The sequence below is a fragment of the Schistocerca serialis genome, chromosome 2 (assembly GCF_023864345.2).
Source record: "Schistocerca serialis cubense isolate TAMUIC-IGC-003099 chromosome 2, iqSchSeri2.2, whole genome shotgun sequence".
NCBI lineage: Eukaryota > Metazoa > Arthropoda > Insecta > Orthoptera > Acrididae > Schistocerca > Schistocerca serialis.
The window spans coordinates 647280387-647300260 of record NC_064639.1 but is presented as its reverse complement, the minus strand read 5'-3'; the positions used below and the strand labels follow the sequence as shown (position 1 = coordinate 647300260).

The following is a 19874-nucleotide window of genomic DNA, read 5'->3' as shown; positions in this document are numbered from 1 at the left end:
GTGCGGTTTGCCATTCCTTATACTCATTACCCTGAATACAAGATACTGTTACTTTTCTACTTAAGCTATCCGCATTTCCGTGTTTCTTCACAGGTTTCTGCTTGACTTCGATATCCACTAGCCCACCCATCGCGTCAACCTACTAGAAGGATCCTTTAACTCCTACAACCACTTTAATGCTGAATGATCTGTTATTAATCTAAACTTTTTACTGAACAGATAACATTTGAAATATGTGATTCCATAAATAAGACTTACCGCCGGCCGCGGTTCTAGGCGCGCAGTCCGGAACCGTGCGACTGCTACGGTCGCAGGTTCGAATCCTGCCTCGGGCATGGATGTGTGTGATGTCCTTAGGTTAGTTATGTTTAAGTAGTTCTAAGTTCTAGGGGACTGATGACCACATCAGTTGAGTCCCATAGTGCTCAGAGCCATTTGAACCATTATTTAAGACTTACCATCTCTTTCTTCGTTACTGAATAATTTCTTTCTGCAAATTTTACTTGTCTTGATACAAAAGCTACCGGATGTTCTGCTAGGCCTGATGCATCGCATGATAAAATAGATTTTCTGTTGAAATCCGAAAACACCAATAACTCGATGTTAAAGCTTCCTTTAGCTCGTTAAAATCATGCTGGCACTCCTGTGACCTCACAAATTTAGTAAACTTTTTTAAAAACTGTGTCAACAACCTGACAATATCCGCAAATCCTTTAACGAACCGGTGGTCACAGTTCGCAACTCGTAAGAACGACTGCAACTACTTTACAGATTCTGGTACAGGAAATTCACGTATAGCTCTGAATACTCTCAGATTTGTCGTTACCCCAAGATTACTTGCGAAATGACCCAGGCATGCTACCCAATACATCACAATATTACGCTTTTCTGTGTTCAGTGTTAACGTCGCTGCTTTTTAACCTTAGGAATACTTCCCTTAATCGCTGCATATGCTGTTCCATGTCACTCCAATAGACGATTATGTCGTCGAAAAGTCGGCTGTTGTGGCCGAGCGGTTCTAGGCGCTTCGGGCATGCCTCGGGCATGGATGTGTGTGATGTCCTTGGGTTAGTTAGGATTAAGTGGTTCTAAGTTCTAGCGGACTGATGACCTCAGATGTTAAGTCCTATAGTGCTCAGAGCCATTTGGGGGTTGGGTTGGGTTGTATGGGGGAGGAGACCAACCAGCGAGGTCATCGGTCTCTGCGGATTAGGGAAGGACGGGGAAGGAAGCCGGCAGTGTCCTTTCAAAGGAACCATCCCGGCATTTGCCTGGAGCGATTTAGGGAAATCACGGAAAACCTAAATCAGGATGGCCGGACGCGGTACTGAACTGTCATCCTCTCGAATGCGAGTCCAGTGTGCTAGCCACTGCGCCACCTCGCTCGGTGTCAGAGCCATTTGAGCAATTTTATATTGTCGAAAAGCTCCAAGCTTTCCGTGGTTTTAAACTTCTGAGTACTCCGTCCAACAATCTCGGAGGCGTTGCACGTGAATTTTTAATCGAAATTGCATTCTTCTGTATGGGTAGTATACCCAGGATGACGAAAACGCTGATTTCTGGCCACCCTGCGGTGCAACCTTTATCTGATAGCAACCATTCTTCAATCCATTGTTGGGAAATGTTAGCATAGTTCTAAATGGTTCCAGGTTTCTGTTATGTTTGATATAGGTTGGATATCCGCTATGGTTTTCGCATTTAGATGTCTGTAATCACAAATAAACCTATATTTTCGTGTTCCATCCGTTGAGTTTTTGGCACGACGACTATTCCTGCCCACAATGCACTATTACTTTCTTCAATTATTTCATCTTCCAGCTGTTAGTCGATAAATTCCTCCAAAATTGGCTGTAAGTACGTAGGTATTCTGCCTTCCTACAGTATCCAATCTCGTTTGGCAGTCGGCACTAATCTTCACTGCTAAACGCGACGTGTAAGCTGCACTCAAGTATCTTCTTTTGCATCCCAGGCAAGAATTCGAAATAAATTAATACTTTATTCACACTGAATGGAAGACAAAGTTTCGCTTTGTTCGGTTGTAAAAGAACTAAGGCGATTTCTTTTACCATCTGTGTGTAATGGCGGCCACGGTCTTACTTAACAGACTGTACATGCAGAAGAAGGACATATTCCACGAAGGACATCGAATTTTATTCAGTAATAGGTGCTGGCTTTTCATTTTCACCGCATAATTACATTCTTCGCATTTCTGACCATATAGACCAGAGGAAAGCCTTGAATAACTGGGAACAGCAGTCATCTTATGTAATTGAGATTTGGTATAAACAACATGCGAAAACGTCTTCATCTGCTGCAGGAGTACGAACTGAGGAGTTCCACTGAGGTACTAGACATAATAAGAAGATCTTTTGTTCGGAATGTGTCGTAATATTTCTAAAATCTTTCGAGTTATATGTTAAAAAACAGACTCGAATGAGGATCAGACTTTATTGCAGTACGTCTCTTGGAAGAAGTGCAAAAAAATGAACAGTATTATTTTAATTACCATTTATAAAATATAAAGTTAAGTAATTAAGTGTTTGGTTGCTTCCAGCTACAGTACTGGTACACAATGCTATGTCCATGCCACCATACCACAGCCAATTGTAAGAGGATTCAAAACAAAAATAGCGTGAACCTTCGATAAAGTGGTAAAAGACTGCACCATCTTGTTTTGCGTTCCACAGTGGCATGCTACGGTACTGTCGTGGATTACCAGGACAGGAGGCATGCAAAAACATTGATAACGAACGTTATTTTTTTATATGGTAATTAAAACTTTATGATTTTCCCTCGTATATTTTTGTCTGGGAAATGACGTAACATGAAGAAATCACCAAGAACCAATTAAATAATAAACAATTAAGGTTTCACAGTTTTAAGCTTTTTTTCGAATTCTGTTTTTTGAAGCTACAGTGAGACATAATAAGGCACATGTATTTGTTGTGGCATCAGAGTAATTTTTGAGCTGGGAGTTTAGTAATACTTAAAGGTTAAATAAGAAGAACATACACTCTTTTTGCTCTACTGATTTTTATTTATTTCAAACCAATTTTCGGCTTATTGGGCCATATTCAGGAGACAACTGAAAAGCATCGGAAAGGGACACATATTCAAACATTATAAACAAAGATATAATCCACTTGCATAGAGTACTGCGCATCAAACTTGCTTCTTAACGTTGAAATTACACTTTACACAATGGACAGTGTTAAGCATAATAAATAATTAAACGACACAATATTACAGGTTAAATGATTACAATGCTAAATTTAATGATATTGTGACATTGGCTGAGAAATGTAAACTGAACATTCGTCCTTTATGAGGTGCAACAAACAGGTTTTTAACGAAACTTCCGGTTAGATTCAAAGTTCATGCCGGACCGAGACTCATGCTCGGGACCTTTGCCTTTCGGGGAAAAGCGACTGAGCTACCCAAATACGTCTGACGACCCCTCCTCACAGTTTAATTCCGCCAGTACCTCGTCTCCTACCTTCCAAACTTCACAGAAGTTCCCGTGCGAAACTTACAAGACTAGCACTCCTGCAAGACAGAATATTGTAGAGACATGGCTTAGCTACAGACTGTAAGACGTTTCCAGAATCAAATTTTCATTCTGCAGCGGAGTTTGCGCTGTATGTCATTGTGACAGTTTGTGGGTATGCAGGTGTTGTCTGCTTGGTTGAGTCATCTGACATCCATCAGTAGATGTATCTGACTATAGACTAAGACTGATGCAGTATATATTTTATTAGTTCAATCTGCCTTTTGTTCAGCTGTGTGCTAAGTAGAGTTCACTACCTGCTATTTCAAGAATAAGATCAAAGTGTGACCAGCCATTGTCTCGTAGTCGGAATTCAGGAGGATAGTGCAACTACTTTGTAAAAATGATGGCATACTGTCCTGTGTAGCCATCAAAAGTGGCTTGTCCTCAGCATATTATATGTAACTATCACATACTCATCGTTTGTATTATAACCTTCAAATTAATTTATATTGTTTTAAATTTTCCAATCATCGCATGAGCAACTGTATCATAGTTTTATATATGACGGACGGCACGCCTAGTGAACCTCATTGGGCGGCTGCGACAAGAGAAAGCACAAGCTGGCATAGTAGCCTACAGTTTTCCCCTTGATCGTTCACACAGATAATCACAAAATTATCTTTCCCATCTACTAACTTGCTTTTGAAATACCTTCCTGGACAGCGGTACTTATAAAAATCTTCCGATGTCTGAGCATTCGTCATCTTATTACAGGATGGACCATGACTGGTTGCAGATAATGACCTGTTTCCAAACAGTAAGTTGAAATACATCGGGCTGGAACCCGCCTACGAGTCTCATTTTAATTAAAAGTTATAGTTACTTAGTCGAGAGATAGATTTTTTTCCCCTTTTTTGTGTTAGCACAATGGGGGTTTTGATGTTCACTTAATCTTACATGATGACTGCAAAGTTTACAACCTACGTCTAACAAAATATTATCCGCTAATTGAGCATTGATTTGTATGTCGATCTGGCTAGTGTTTTTCTAAGTCGTGATGAGGCTGTGGGCAGGCTGGCAGCGTCTAAACAATCCTGTAGTGCAGAGTGGGCTGGGACAGTATCACCGGTTCATGGGTGGTCCAACCTCCCCCCACCCAATGCTGATTTAGTATCCTCCCCTCCCTATTCTTAAACGTGACGTAAAAATACGTTTATGTGCGTAATTTTGCTGTTGTAGTGAACAGGAGAAGTACTTTCATGTCTCTGAAACATCTTCTTGTTATGCTTCAGTTGCGTAGTATCTACTTGTGTGGTTACGCTCGAGCTATGCTCACTGCGATGTCGAGAGCGCCAATTTCGTGTCGTGTAACTGCTGTGTGACTGCAGGTTCCTTGCCGTCTAAGTCCGCCTCGCACCAGTAGCATGCACTATATCTCTTAAAGCTTACTATAATTTTAAAAATAATAATTACTCGTCGTTATGGTGAAAGCCATCACCATAACGGTTGACGATGGACGTTTATAGGAATTCTATGATCCAATCTTAGTACTAAAGCAATATACGTTCTATACCAATACAGATTCTTTCTCCCAGATAATACATAACAATCTCTCCACAATAAACAAAAACAGATGAATGTAGCAAACTGTAATATGTTTCACAGCGCATAAAATGTCACTGCTCATTGTCTCTAGCTAACAAGTATTCACTTCACTGACGTGTAATTATAATCAATTAACAGTTCATTCACTTGATACACAGGTTATACAACAGTGTTATATAATTGTGATATTTCACTCAACAGTCCCGGCGTCTGCTGGCAGCCTGCCCTCGCTGCCGCGAATGGAGCCGCATTGCCGAGTGCATGGAATGCCTCCAGAAATTTTGGGTGGTTGTGCGAGGTGCAGATAACATTTTGGGAGCTGTAGTAGGACAACTGTGCACCCATGAGGCTTGCTTCAGAATGTCGTGGTATAGCGGATAGCGCCGGTCCGGCGACCAGAGAGGGACCTTATGGAAAATTTTGGTAGTATTTTGGACAATAGCGAAGCGCTTGCAGAAGACATGGAGCGCAATTTCGCACATTTAGGCCTGGTCCTGAGTTTCAAAAATACTTGGAGGCTATCGGTCCCAGTTTTTCACGCAGGAAATAGAACACTCATTGATTGGGCGTTGAATTAATAACTACCCATTGTGGGGAAATTGGCATCACCTTCCATATGGGCTGCAATGCAAGTTTTCTCCCTTCGGTCAGAGCTTCAAGGTTGAGGGTGTTGCACCAGCTTGTTGTAAATTTATTTAAACTGACGAATTAAGCGACTGACTCAAATAATAATATACGTTCGGGAAGATAGAGCAATGTATTTGCTCTATGGTGCAGGAGCGTCCTTTTGAGTCTTGTGCTGGACACGAAGAAAAGCGTTCCTGTTGGTGAGGACGCGAAGTAAAGCAGTACTCGTCGGACGATGACCAGGGCAAGTAACTTAACCTCTATGGGGGTCGTGACCAACACCTGCACCACAGATGCCTTCTGCAGTTGCTGAAGTTTCAACCCATCTTTTCGCCTCTTAATCTGGGTCAGTTCTGACTGCAAAGATAAGAGACTTGTAAGAGATTAAGCAGGAGCAGGCGCGATTTGAGAACAAGGGATCTCGTTCTACGTTTCACTCTGGAAGTCAATGGTTAACAATTTGGGTTCCTGCGTGTGCTTTCCTTATCCCACCAGAACGATGCAGTTATCACGTCCAGTGCAAAGACATGTACCTAATTTACTTGAATGACTTGATGAGTTAGTTACCAGATTATTTTCTTCCCTTCCCAATGGTCTCTACTCCTCAGTTTCAAAAGTATTTAATTATATGGATTTTAAGCTCCGACTTTTACTCATCTCCAGTGTGTGAGGGAGCTAACTATTAAGTATGTTCATCTTGGGCTGTGCTTCTGTGGATTATTTTGCAATAAATGGTGGTCCAAGTCACCGATTTTCTATTCAATATACAAAGATGAACCCCTTTGCAACTGTTATCATATATATATTTTTTCTCAAGTCAACACCCCTTTTTCTCAACACATAGTAATTGTACAGGGATGAATGAGCCACATTAGAAACGTTTCTTAAACGGCTTCTGACACTGCATATCGATTCTGCGGTAAAAATTACTATATTTGGAAAATATAAACATAAAAGAGACTTTTAAATATCACAGTCATAAAGCCTTCATGGATGGCCACCTTCGTACCTACATTTTACGAAGCTAAGTTATTAATCCCTAATAGGAGACCTCCTTTTCATGTTATATTATTAGTTTTACCATTTTGTTTTTTGAAAGTACCTACTGACTGGATAATTCGTACACAGCATTGTGGCAGATAATAACCGAGACTACTGCAGTAGTCCATTATCTTCGCCCGTCGTGCGAGCTGACGTTTTCAAACAAATACACCTTCCGAAACGACAAACATCCTATAAAGTTCTTACATTCATTATATCCGTCAGGATTACCAACTCAAAAACTTAGAACAAAGAAAAACACTATCGTCATGTTGATAAGGAACCTGAACGCTAAACAGGGCTTAGTCAGTGATGCACGCATTTTCGTAACACTCAATTAATTTACGATTAGTGTTCAGCTGATTGACACCGGGAAAACTGCTGTAATATCAGGATAAACTTAACATCGTCTGGTCAAAGAGTGTCTCATCAAATGACAAGAAGTCAGTTGCCAATTAAAATTGCGGTTACGATTAGTATAAACAACTCACAGGGACAAACTCTTCAAAGGGGGAGATCGTATTTACGAAATCCCGTCTTTACTCTCCTTTTCAAGAGTAACTAAATCAGCCAACATTTTTGTATCCCTGAAAGCAACGAGAAGTACATGGAGATTCTATTCACACGTCAAGTGTCGTTTATGGCTCTGAGCACTATGGGACTTAACATCTATGGTCATCAGTGCCCTAGAACTTAGAACTACTTAAACCTAACTAACCTAAGGACAGCACACAACACCCAGCCATCACGAGGCAGAGAAAATCCCTGACCCCGCCGGGAATCGAACCCGGGAACCCGGGCGTGGGAAGCGAGAACGCTACCGCACGACCACGAGATGTGGGCACAAGTGTCGTTTACACCGAGGTACTGTAATGATTTGTACAGAAGTTTGTAAAAAAATTTTGTGCATGGAAATGCACGTATAAATTAAGATGTATCGTAAATGCATGATTTTTATTTCATGTAGTTCGTTCATTTTCCAAGATGTTTTTCTCTGCATTCCTACAGCTGCCCTTATCCCCGTGACTTCACCTATTGCAAATAATGTCATTATTTAAAACCATAAAAGTGCGAAGGTTTCGCACGGATTCCTTGGTCACTATTAATTTCAGGAAGAATCACACCTATAGTTCACTTGTCAGAGCCAACGCATTTCCATTCCCTTGCGCGCAGTTTACCAAATAAATCTGCGTTGTGTTGGAGAGATCCGAATATCAAACGGGTTCATTCGATTCAGATCTAAGGCACTGTATAGTCTATTAGTTTCTCCTTCGTGCATCCTCGTCCATAACCAAAAAAAAAAAAAAAAAAAAAAAAAAAAAAAAAAAAAAAAAAAAAAAATTGTGGACTTAAGTGCGGAAAATTCTAAAGCTGGTGATAAAACGTTCTCTTCCTGGGGTCGGAATAAATTTGTAAGCTGAGCTTTCACTGATAATTAAATAAGGAATATTAACATCGGACTTATCATAAATGGACTTTCGCCTGGTTTTGTTGTGAAGAATCCACTTTCTCCTCATTCCACATTATTTCTGTTGAATTTCTCTATTTTTATTATTCATTTACTCCAGTGTTGCCTAGTATGGTGACCCGTTCAACGGTTGTTTGAAATATGGTCTTCTTTCAAGAGATGGAATCGTCTTTTTACCGCTTCCCTTTATCTGGTAACCGTGCAGTTACGATACCATATACACCGCTGAGCCAAAATATGATGACCACCTGCTAGCTTGTTTGCCCGTCCTTGGAAAGAAATGCATCACAGCTTCTGCGTATCAGGGATCCGACAGTTCGTTGGTAGGTTTGTGGATGTCTACGCGCAGGTCATATAACTCGCGTAAATAACGGGCCGCTGATTTGCATATGCAGTGATGGCGACCCATATGGGTTCCACAGGATTTAAGTCAGGCAAATTTGCAGCTGGAAGAAGACATCAAGCATGAAAGCAAGCAGGTGAATCGCAGGTGTCAGCGTGTCTTCGATTACTACCAATGGTCCCAACCCAGCGCAGAAGAATGTCTCCTATAGCATAATACTGCTCCCACCAGTCTCTGTCTTTGGGTATGCTGCACGTTTCGGGGCCCTGTTCAACCTCGATGACGGCATTTGTTCCAGCGACCTACTGTAGCAAAACTGTGATTCACCCGAAGAGCCAGTCGAATCTGTATCGTCCCTTGGCCACTGAAATCGTAACTGACGAGGTCGTTGTATCAACATGTGAACACGTAGGGGTGGTCTGCTGCGGAGCTGCATGTTCAACATTGTATTATGAACAGTGTGCTCCGAAAAACTTGTGTGTGCACCAGCATTGTGCTCCTTTGGCTCCTACTTTACAGAGCAGACGAGCCTCCGAACCCCACGTTCTGTGAAGGGTCGTGGATGTAGAACCATTTAGCGCCTAGTGATAGTTTCATTGTGCTTCTACCTCTTTCCGTAGATGCTCACGACAGTAGCACATTAACATTCGACCAGCTTCGTCGTTTTCGAAATACTCATTCGCCGAATCTACGTAATAATAATCTGCACTTGGTCAAAGTCGCTTATCTGATTGGATTTCTCCAAGTGCGGCCCCGTTCGTGTCTGTTCCGCTTACATACTTTTGTTACCGCATCAAGTGCCCGCAACGTCATCAGGCAGCATCCAACGCCAAAGTGTGCAGTGGTCATAATGTTTTGAATTACCAACGTACGTATCTCAGCTGGATCATGCTGTCACCTGTACAGCTGGCTTCGGTCATCCAAGCATTTTAAATGTTGGTTAGGATGGACACTACACTATTTTCCCAGTAATGGTCTTGGATTACGGCATGACAACGCATCTTTACATCCTCGATGTTAATAATATTTACAGGCGTTATTTCTATGATTTACTAAAATCCATGTAAATTCAGAAGTTCTGTTTTGTCTCTTGCACTGCAATAAATTCTCAAGGGCTTTTGTTTCGTTACCAGGCTTTTGTTTCGTCACCAGCTCCAGTAAACTCGTTTGCGTTTCTTACTGCGACATGAAAGTTTTAAACAAACCGAACTCTACAAAAAAAGAATTATTATTCTTTTATTTTCTTGTCTTTTCTCAAACTCCAGTATAAAAAGGTAACACTACGAGACAAGCCTACCTCTTCACTTACACAGACGTGCTACGTGATTTAATTAGTGTATTCTGTTATTTTCAGTAGTAAAGTTGTTTTGTATGACAGCAATTACACACACCGCTACTTACGAGAGGACAGTGGTTTATTTTCTGTAACTGATCTTCAAAAACCTGTTTCTGGCTCCCTCTGAATAACTCTGTTTTACTTTGTGAGAATCCTTAGCCGTGGTAAGCTCTATGAAATTCGATAGTGTTCATAATTATAATATGCCCTTATACACAACTTTAGGTTAGTATTACCTTGATTTCATTAGTATTTTCCAAACAAAATAATTGCCTTTATCTGTAAATACTGAGTGTCTTTACAGTATATTATTGTCTGTCATGCAGCCTTATAGTGAATACCGATAACTGCTACGTTTTTTTTTTTTTGGTCATCAGTCTACTGACTAGTTTGATGCGGCCCGCCACGAATTCCTTTCCTGTGCTAACCCCTTCATATCAGAGTAGCACTTGCAACCTACGTCCTCAATTATTTGCTTGACGTATTCCAATCTCTGTCTTCCTCTACAGTTTTTGCCCTCTACAGCTCCCTCTCGTACCATGGAAGTCATTCCCTTATGTCTTAGCAGATGTCCTATCATCCTGTCCGTTCTCCTTATCAGTGTTTTCCACATATTCCTTTCCTCTCCGATTCTGCGTAGAACCTCCTCATTCCTTACCTTATCAGTCCACCTAATTTTCAACATTCGTCTATAGCACCACATCTCAAATGCTTCGATTCTCTTCTGTTCCGGTTTTCCCACAGTCCATGTTTCACTACCATACAATGTTGCACTCCAGACGTACATCCTCAGAAATTTCTTCCTCAAATTAAGGCCGGTATTTGATATTAGTAGACTTCTCTTGGCCAGAAATGCCTTTTTTGCCATAGCGAGTCTGCTTTTGATGTCCTCCTTGCTCCGTCCGTCATTGGTTATTTTACTGCCTAGGTAGCAGAATTCCTTAACTTCATTGACTTAGTGTCCATCACTCCTGATGTTAAGTTTCTCGCTGTTCTCATTTCTACTACTTCTCATTACCTTCGTCTTTCTCCGATTTACTCTCAAACCATATTGTGTACTCATTAGACTGTTCATTCCGTTCAGCAGATCATGTAATTCTTCTTCACTTTCACTCAGGATAGCAATGTCATCAGCGAATCGTATCATTGATATCCTTTCACCTTGTATTTTAATTCCACTCCTGAACCTTTCTTTATTTCCATCATTGCTTCCTCGATGTACAGATTGAAGAGTAGGGGCGAAAGGCTACAGCCTTGTCTTACACCCTTCTTAATACGAGCACTTCGTTCTTGATCGTCCACTCTTATTATACTCTCTTGGTTGTTGTGCATATTGTATATGACCCGTCTCTCCCTATAGCTTACACATACTTTTTTCAGAATCTCAAACAGCTTGCACCATTTTATATTGTCGAACGCTTTTTCCAGGTCGACAAATCTTATGAAAGTGTCTTGATTTTTCTTTAGCCTTGCTTCCATAATTAGCCGTAACGTCAGAATTGCCTCTCTCGTCCCTTTACTTTTCCTAAAGCCAAACTGATCGTCACCTAGCTCATTCTCAATTTTCTTTTCCATCCTTCTGTATATTATTCTTGTAAGCAGCTTCGATGCATGAGCTGTTAAGCTGATTGAGCGATAATTCTCGCACTTGTCTGCTCTTGCCTTCTTCGGAATTGTGTGAATGATGCTTTTCCGAAAGTCAGATGGTATATCGCCAGACTCATATATTCTACACACCAACGTGAATAGTCGTTTTGTTGCCACTTCCCCCAATGGTTTTAGAAATTCTGATGGAATGTTATCTATCCCTTCTGCCTTATTTGACCGTAAGTCCTCCAAAGTTCTTTTAAATTCCGATTCTAATACTGGATCCCCTATCCCTTCTAAGTCGACTCCTGTTTCTTCTTCTATCACATCAGACAAATCGTCCCCCTCATAGAGGCTTTCAATGTATTCTTTCCACCTATCTGCTCTCTCCTCTGAATTTAACAGTGGAATTCCCGTTGCACTCTTCATGTTACCACCGTTGCTTTTAATGTCACCAAAGGTTGTTTTGACTTTCCGTATGCTGAGTCCCTCCTTCTGACAATCATATCTTTTTCGATGTCTTCACATTTTTCCTGCAGCCATTTCGTCTTAGCTTCCCTGCACTTCCTATTTATTTCATTCCTCAGCGACTTGTATTTCTGTATTCCTGATTTTCCCGGAACATGTTTGTACTTCCTCCTTTCATCAATCAACTGAAGTATTTCTTCTGTTACCCATGGTTTCTTCGCAGCTACCTTCTTTGTACCTATGTTTTCCTTCCCAACTTCTGTGATGGCCCTTTTTACAGATGTCCATTCCTCTCCAACTGTACTGCCTACTGCGCTATTCCTTATTGCTGTATCTATAGCGTTAGAGAACTTCAAACGTATCTCGTCATTCCTTAGTACTTCCGTATCCCACTTAATCTCTGTCTGACCATGATGTAATCTAATTGAAATCTTCCCGTATCTCCCGGCCTTTTCCAAGTATACCTCCTCCTCTAGTGATTCTTGAACAGGGTATTCGCTATTACTAGCTGAAACTTGTTACAGAACTCAATTAGTCTTTCTCCTCTTTCATTCCTTGTCCCAAGCCCATATTCTCCTGTAACCTTTTCTTCTACTCCTTACCCTACAACTTCATTCCAGTCGCCCATGACTATTAGATTTTCGTCCCCCTTTACATACTGCATTACCCTTTCAATATCCTCATACACTTTAACTATATGTTCATCTTCAGCTTGCGACGTCGTCATGTATACCTGAACTATCGTTGTCGGTGTTGGTCTGCTGTCGATTCTGATTAGAACAACCCGGTCACTGAACTGTTCACAGTAACACACCCTCTGCCCTACCCTCCTATTCATAACGAATCCTACACCTGTTATACCATTTTCTGCTGCTGTTGATATTACCCGATACTCATCTGACCAGAAATCCTTGTCTTCCTTCCACTTCACTTCACTGACCCCTACTATATCTAGATTGAGCCTTTGCATTTCCCTTTTCAGATTTTCTAGTTTCCCTACCACGTTCAAGCTTCTGACATTCCACGCCCCGACTCGTAGAACGTTATCCTTTCGTTGATTATTCAATCTTTTTCTCATGGTAACCTCCCCCTTGGCAGTCCCCTCCCGGAGGTCCGAATGGGGGACTATTCCGGAATCTTTTGCCAATGGAGAGATCATCATGACACTTCTTCAAATACAGGCCACATGTCCCGTGGATACACGCTACGTGTCTGTAATGCAGTGGTTTCCATTGCCTTCTGCATCCTCATGTCGTTGATCATTGCTGATTCTTCCGCCTTTAGGGGCAATTTCCCACCCCTAGGACAAGAGAGTGCCCTGAACCTCTATCCGCTCCTCCGCCCTCTTTGACAAGACCGTTGGCAGAATGGGGCTGACTTCTTATGCCGGAAGTCTTCGGCCGCCAATGCAGATTATTTATCAAAGTTTAGGCCGTGGCAGTGGCAGGGATCGAACCCGGGACCGAAGACGTTTTGATTATGAATCAAAGACGCTACCCCTAGACCACGGGTAGCTAAGATAAATTTAAGAGTTCTTAAGTCTAGATATTCAGATAGTCTGTGGAAATAATGGATAATAAACAAGTTTTTAATTTTATTTTGAATTGCTTTATGTTAGAAGAGAACTTGTTCAATCCCTTGCAGCTGTATATTAAACTCTAGTCCTGACTCTAGAAAGGAGGAAAAGTATTCACGAAAATAATTTTTGTATCTTGTTTTGGGTGTGGTTGGATTACAGTTTGCCCGCATCTCGTGGTCGTGCGGTAGCGTTCTCGCTTCCCACGCCCGGGATCCCGGGTTCGATTCCCGGCGGGGTCAGGGATTTTCTCTGCCTCGTGATTGCTGGGTGTTGTGTGATGTCCTTAGGTTAGTTAGGTTTAAGTAGTTCTAAGTTCTAGGGGACTGATGACCATAGATGTTAAGTCCCATAGTGCTCAGAGCCATTTTCTTTTGATTACAGATTCAGTCAAAAATGATTTTTTTGATCATAAAATCCTTATGGAAGAAGTGTAGTTTGAAAAGGGTGTACGAATTCAAAATTTCTTAAACAGGTTTCTGTAAGGATTGCAGTAATCGCCTTAACGGAATATTCTTACTGCTGACTTCTGGTGAATAAACAATTAATTGACTTTACAAGTTGTCCACGAGACCAAAAATGCTTATCAGTGTTCAACATGACGCCTTGTTTCTTGACGCAAGAAAATACGTATGACAGACTGAAATTCATTCGAAAAATCGTCATGGAGGGAGCTCAATAACAAAGAAGGTAGCTTAAAAAACCTTCGATCAACCAATACTTGAATACTGCTCGTCAGCTTAGGATCCATACAGGACAGAACTGATAGACGAAATAGATACGACCCAAATAAGAGCATCGTGTTTAGTCACATGTTCCTTTAGCAAACGAAAGTGTCTTGGACATGTTCAACCGCCTCCAGTCGCAGCCACTACAGAAGAGGCGTTGTGCATCAGTAAAGTGCTTTACTGTTGAAATTCCGAGAATGTACTCTCCTTGAAGAATCAGTCCGTCTATTGCTTCCTCCTACTATATCTCATTTAAAGACCATGGAGGAAACCTTATAGAGATTCGAGCTCACACCGAAACTTCCAACAGTCGTTCTTCCCGTGCGGCATACTCGGCTGGAATAGGAAGATGAGGAAATGACAGTGGAATACAAAATACCCTCCGCAACAAAATAAGATGGCTTGCAGAATATAGATATAGATGTAGATAATGGACAAAGCTTTGTGACTTGTTTCAGGGAGCGTCAAGGGGAAAGTCCCTCCTTTATTGTTTCTTTCTGTACACGTTCGCCTAACAACGAAACAGAGATAGCTGTTGTCATGAACTGATGGACAAACCTTAACATCACCGAGTATTTCAGTTATTTGAAGGAATGCGTATTCTCTGGAAACAATATACAGTTTTTAAATTGAAAATAAATTCAAAACGCTATTCTATCGACACGGTGACCTCTATAAATCCATAATGAACAAAATGAATGACTTTCGTGACAGCTCCCCCCACGCAGAAAGTTGCAATAAATCTCATGTTGCAGGCAATGTACCAACTCTTCTCATTCCGAAATGGGGGTTGGCGCCGATCGCGAACCACTAACACACGCGTTCACTACTATTTTGTTCTAGTACCACTTTATCGCATACTCGTTAAATAGGACACTTTTGTGCTTTTGGAGGAGTACTGAAGAGCCCAACAAAACATTTACGTGAAACTGAATTAACTATAGTTTTCTCTTTACTAGAAGCGTTTTCTTTTTTGTTAAGCATCTCCAGTGTTATTGCACTCCTGAATCTCGCAAGCAACCAGAGTCATATGTGCGTCTCAGTAGACTAAAAGTAATTAGTTAGTGGATACGTTGTTAATCTAATAGTTAATGCAAGGGTCAGTTTATGGTTAGTCGACATATTTGTGATGTATAACACTATTTCCACACCTATCTGCAGTTGTACGACAATCCGCTGTATTGCCAAACTACGAAACGTTGTATTGCATTCGCTGTGAGCGAAATTAAGAATGTTTTTTCTGGGCTCATTTGTTTTTATGTATATCTGTTATCGTGTAATTTTGTAAAATGAGTTGAACAGCATTGCACTCATTTCTCTAAATTTCGGAGAATTCTGTCTGTATGTTGATGTGTGATACCTTGTTAAAAGACATCGTACAGTTTCCTCTCCGCCTGTTTTTTACACTTATTTACGTTATTTAAACACTTGTACAGTTTTGATCTTACAGGCCATTCTCATATGCAGTAGGTGTCAACAACACATAATATATCCAGTTTAAACAACAGCCAAAGTGGAAACTTTACAATATCTTTCAAAAAAGCGTCGTACATTAACCCACCGTAAGAATTCATCGAAATTTAGGACAATGCTTATTCACGTCGTTTTACAAAATTACACAAAACCAGATATATAAAAGTAAAAACAATAAGCACAAGAAAAGACACTTCATTTCACCTACGAGGAATGCATTGCAACGTTTCTTTATATGGCATGTGATAATTGTCTGATAAAGCGTTTGTGTTTAGGCATAAGTCTTCTAACCGATTCATCTCTTAGCTCTTCTTTTATTCTAAACATATTATGACTGCGAATGACATTAATGATACAAAAACAAAGACATGGAGGAGAGAGACACAAATAAACCACAAAAAGGGCACCCAGAAAAAGATGAATACAAACCGATTTAGGAAGTTCTGAACTACTTCAAAAAACAAGGTTTCTCTACACACTACATGACAAATAATACATAAGGGTGAAAAATCAAACCATATGGTTCCATAGACCTCTTCAAGTCTCACATATCTGTGATGTATACGGGGAGACTGAAGCGACAAATGGAAATTTCTACCAAAGCTAGTATTCGAGCACAGGTCTCCTGCTCATTAAGCACTTGCACTAACCACTGCGCCACAAGTAGCCTCGCACAACGGATTACCCTACCACGCCTCCCTCCTCAATCCAAATTCCCATTCACGGCACTTGGTATTCCCTTAAACTCGAACAGAACTGCAGACGTTTTCCAACTGTACTGGAATGACACCTCATATCGAATACATAAGGCTATCGTTTCCAAACCACAGGGAATTATTAACTCAATTTTGATAATTCTGGCATAAAATACATAGAAGTACTCTACAGTACACAGTGTAAATTTTGTTCCCGTCTTCACGACTGTAAAAATACACCGTTAATTTAAAAAAAAAGAAGGTGGCTATCCAAGGATAAACAAGGACCAAGAACTGTCAGCCATCAGGAACGCTTCCACATACGTAATAACAAGACAGATGTTGGGAATCATTACTTGATTATTCTGACAGTATGCCTGCCACGCAGCTGTTGCATCAAAGCAAATTACGTCTCAGACACTGCCATCTGGGTGCCAAGAAAATATTCATCAATTACCATTTTGAAACAATACGCCTGAATATAAAGGCTTCAAGTGAATCATACTTGTTCCACTCTAACACGCAAAATCAGACTCTTAGACGTAAGAAAGAGACACACTTGATCTATCCTTCGTGAACTAGAATGCTTGTTTAACAGTTTTTGTTAACTGTTATCATCATGAAAACTGTTTAACGTTAAATACATAAAACGGCTCTCAATTAGTTCATTTTTAGCTAATATGAGTTATATAGTGGTTGATTAATTACATGTAGTGGCGTGATTGTAATAAATTTCAGTGGTTTCATTCTCTGTCAATGTAAAACCTCGTCGAAAGGATTTACATTAAATAGTAGCAAACAGCTTCATAAAAAATGGTCTCAACTTCGATAATTTCTGGAACGACTATTTCGTCATTTGATATAATCATTCTAATTTTAGACGTTAGAAACAAAAACAAAATGTAAACAAAAAGTAATATTGTCTGAATCTTCTTCATGACATAGAACAAGATAACTTTGTTTTATACGTACCCATAAAAAATTAATAATGTGTTAAATTTGAATTTTCAATTTGCCTTTTGTGTTTCTGTAACTAATATGTAATTAAGTAGTGCTGTTTTTCTCACCTTTATTACACATACCTTGCTTACATTCGAAAAACATCTACTGTTGTAATTGGCGTTTCACGCTAAATTAATATCCTAGAAGTGTTTTATTTCTTCATCGCTCTTTTATTTTATTTTCTTCCATTTGTTCTGCACAGATTTAGAGGTATAACTAACTTCAGCTAATACCTTTTAGTTTTCTTATACGGAGATTGATGCTCTCATCCCTCCTGAAAACGTTCCCTGCGTAAGTAATAAAAGTTCCTTACAAAGCAAACAACCGTGTATTATATTTCTCACATAATAAAATCACTGTAGGACAGACTGATAAAAGAAAGGAGAACAAAGATAGTAATGTGTGAATTGATTTACACCTTACCACTAACTAGATGTTAGCTGAGAATATTTCGCTTCTGGTAGGTGCAGAGTTACCATTCACTCGTATGGCAAGTGAACATATGTGAGTGAATTATTCTCGTTTCATTGCTCCCTCGATGTGGCCATTGATATTCTTTTCTAGAGCTGGTCTCACATTTTTGCTTATATTTATTTATTTCATTTTCAGTAAGTAGTATCATTACTCTTGGACACTATGGCGACGGAATTATTTTCCCCTTTTGGCGATTTAAAATTTATTTATCAACGAGTACAGCGCTTCAGTGTGTTCCCCACGTCATTCCCATACATTTTCACACAATATGGGCAACCAGATTACAAATGTAAATTGAAAATAACAGATTGTTAATTCGAACATTGGAAGTTAATCGTCATCAGTTCGCAACGTGTTAAATAGATACTGATGCAGTCCAAACAAAACGCTAGGAATGGTATGATACTGGGTTACAGTTGCGACTGCAAAGTACTTAACATTTCAAGTTAACAACAAGCAACAATGCTCACAAAAGCCGCAGCAAACCATCTTGAAAACCATAAGATGTTGTTCTTGAAGTCGAAAATTTATGAGACCTTGGCCTGAAAAAACAAAGGAAAAATACATAAATTAAAATGAGGCATTTATATACATAATAATCAAAATTATGTCATGAATCTGAAATATTACATGAAAAGGATACTCTATTAACGTCAACAGTCGACGGTTTCGTTAGCGTATCTTGCATACCTTCCTATCGACGGACGGTGAATTTGTGTGATTGACTTATCTTTCGATGTAGTTCCGAAGTTTGAAAATGGCGAGCGAGTCTTATTCCCAGAGATCTATTGGCTTCTATCAGCTATTCGACTACAATAAAGACGTTTAGGAACACTACTGTAACTTGGCTGACAGGAAATTTGTGAGCAGAGGGAGCATGAATTAATCTAATCAATCTTGATGCAAAAATGAACTTGTCGGAGTGATGACATTTTGCAGCAGCTTTAGTCTCAGTAGTATGCGAATTGGGTTATCCAGCTGTATCCAGTTTCCATCACATAACCTTGTTCTCCACATCTTACACCTAATAATCTGACCAGAGACATAGTCTTGAAAAGTATCTCCAAAATTACGATACCACCAGCAGCTGCAGTGTCACTTTGTGAAAAACCTATGCGGAATGTCTCCGGACGTCCGTTAATAACTGGATGGGCCAAATTACATTATGAGTGAATAAAGTTATTATACAATAATTGGCACAGCTCTTTCTCTGACATTGTGAGATGGCTAGAGAATAAGAGAGCTAATGCTCTTGATATCCTGGCACGAACTCTGAAGGAATCATTTGTGTAAATAAATTTCGCATATTTATGTTATTAAGTTAGTAGGAACTACTCACGCCAGTGTGGATAGCAACCACACCGTCATCCTCGCTGTAGGTGATGCTGATGTAGGCCGTACCATCGGAGTTAACAGTGATGCTTTTACCGGTACAGCTGCTCCCGCTCACGTTACCGGAGATGACGTCACAGTAAGTGCCAGCAGGAAGACCCGTCTGTGGATGTACTATGGCTGTAAACGTTTTCGGAACATCTACTTGTGAGTGCAGAAGGATAGTAATCAGAATCTCACCTGAAGTGTCCGTTTTAGGTCAGAACTTGCCTCGTTGTTGAACGCCACAAAGCCAACGTTTCCCCTGGAGAAGGCAATCTGATAATTGCCATTGTCCCACCAGTTGGCCACAGCGCCAGCTGTGGGCATGAAGAATGCAGTGAGCATTCCATGCATACCATAGTGCAAGAATAAATACGTAGTACAATGCACCTCTGCGCCTCACATTGGTAATAATGGACAAAAAGCCGAAGACATTTTTCTGAATTATTCAAATGAGAATTTGGCAATCACTGCTGTGCACTGTGACTGTTTCATTGCTTCATATAGGTCACAGTTTGGGAGCTATTATACAAGTGTTAGTAGCGACTAAAACTAATGGATACTGATGCCCCATTATACAAGTGTTA

The 19874-nt window shown here is 40.3% G+C and overlaps 1 protein-coding gene across 1 annotated transcript in view; it reads right to left on the bottom strand.

Moving 5' to 3' along the window:
• Nucleotides 1-18098: 18098 nt before the first annotated feature.
• The window catches only part of LOC126457720 (alpha-amylase 2-like), a 28792-nt gene continuing 27016 nt past the window's right edge, over nt 18099-19874 (bottom strand). The window contains exons 9-11 of the mRNA XM_050094255.1: nt 19486-19604; nt 19253-19408; nt 18099-18455 (exon numbers count right to left, since the gene is read on the bottom strand). Coding sequence (XP_049950212.1) covers nt 18441-18455; nt 19253-19408; nt 19486-19604 — 290 coding nt within the window. The 3' untranslated portion in view covers nt 18099-18440. The remainder of the gene's footprint in view (nt 18456-19252; nt 19409-19485; nt 19605-19874) is intronic.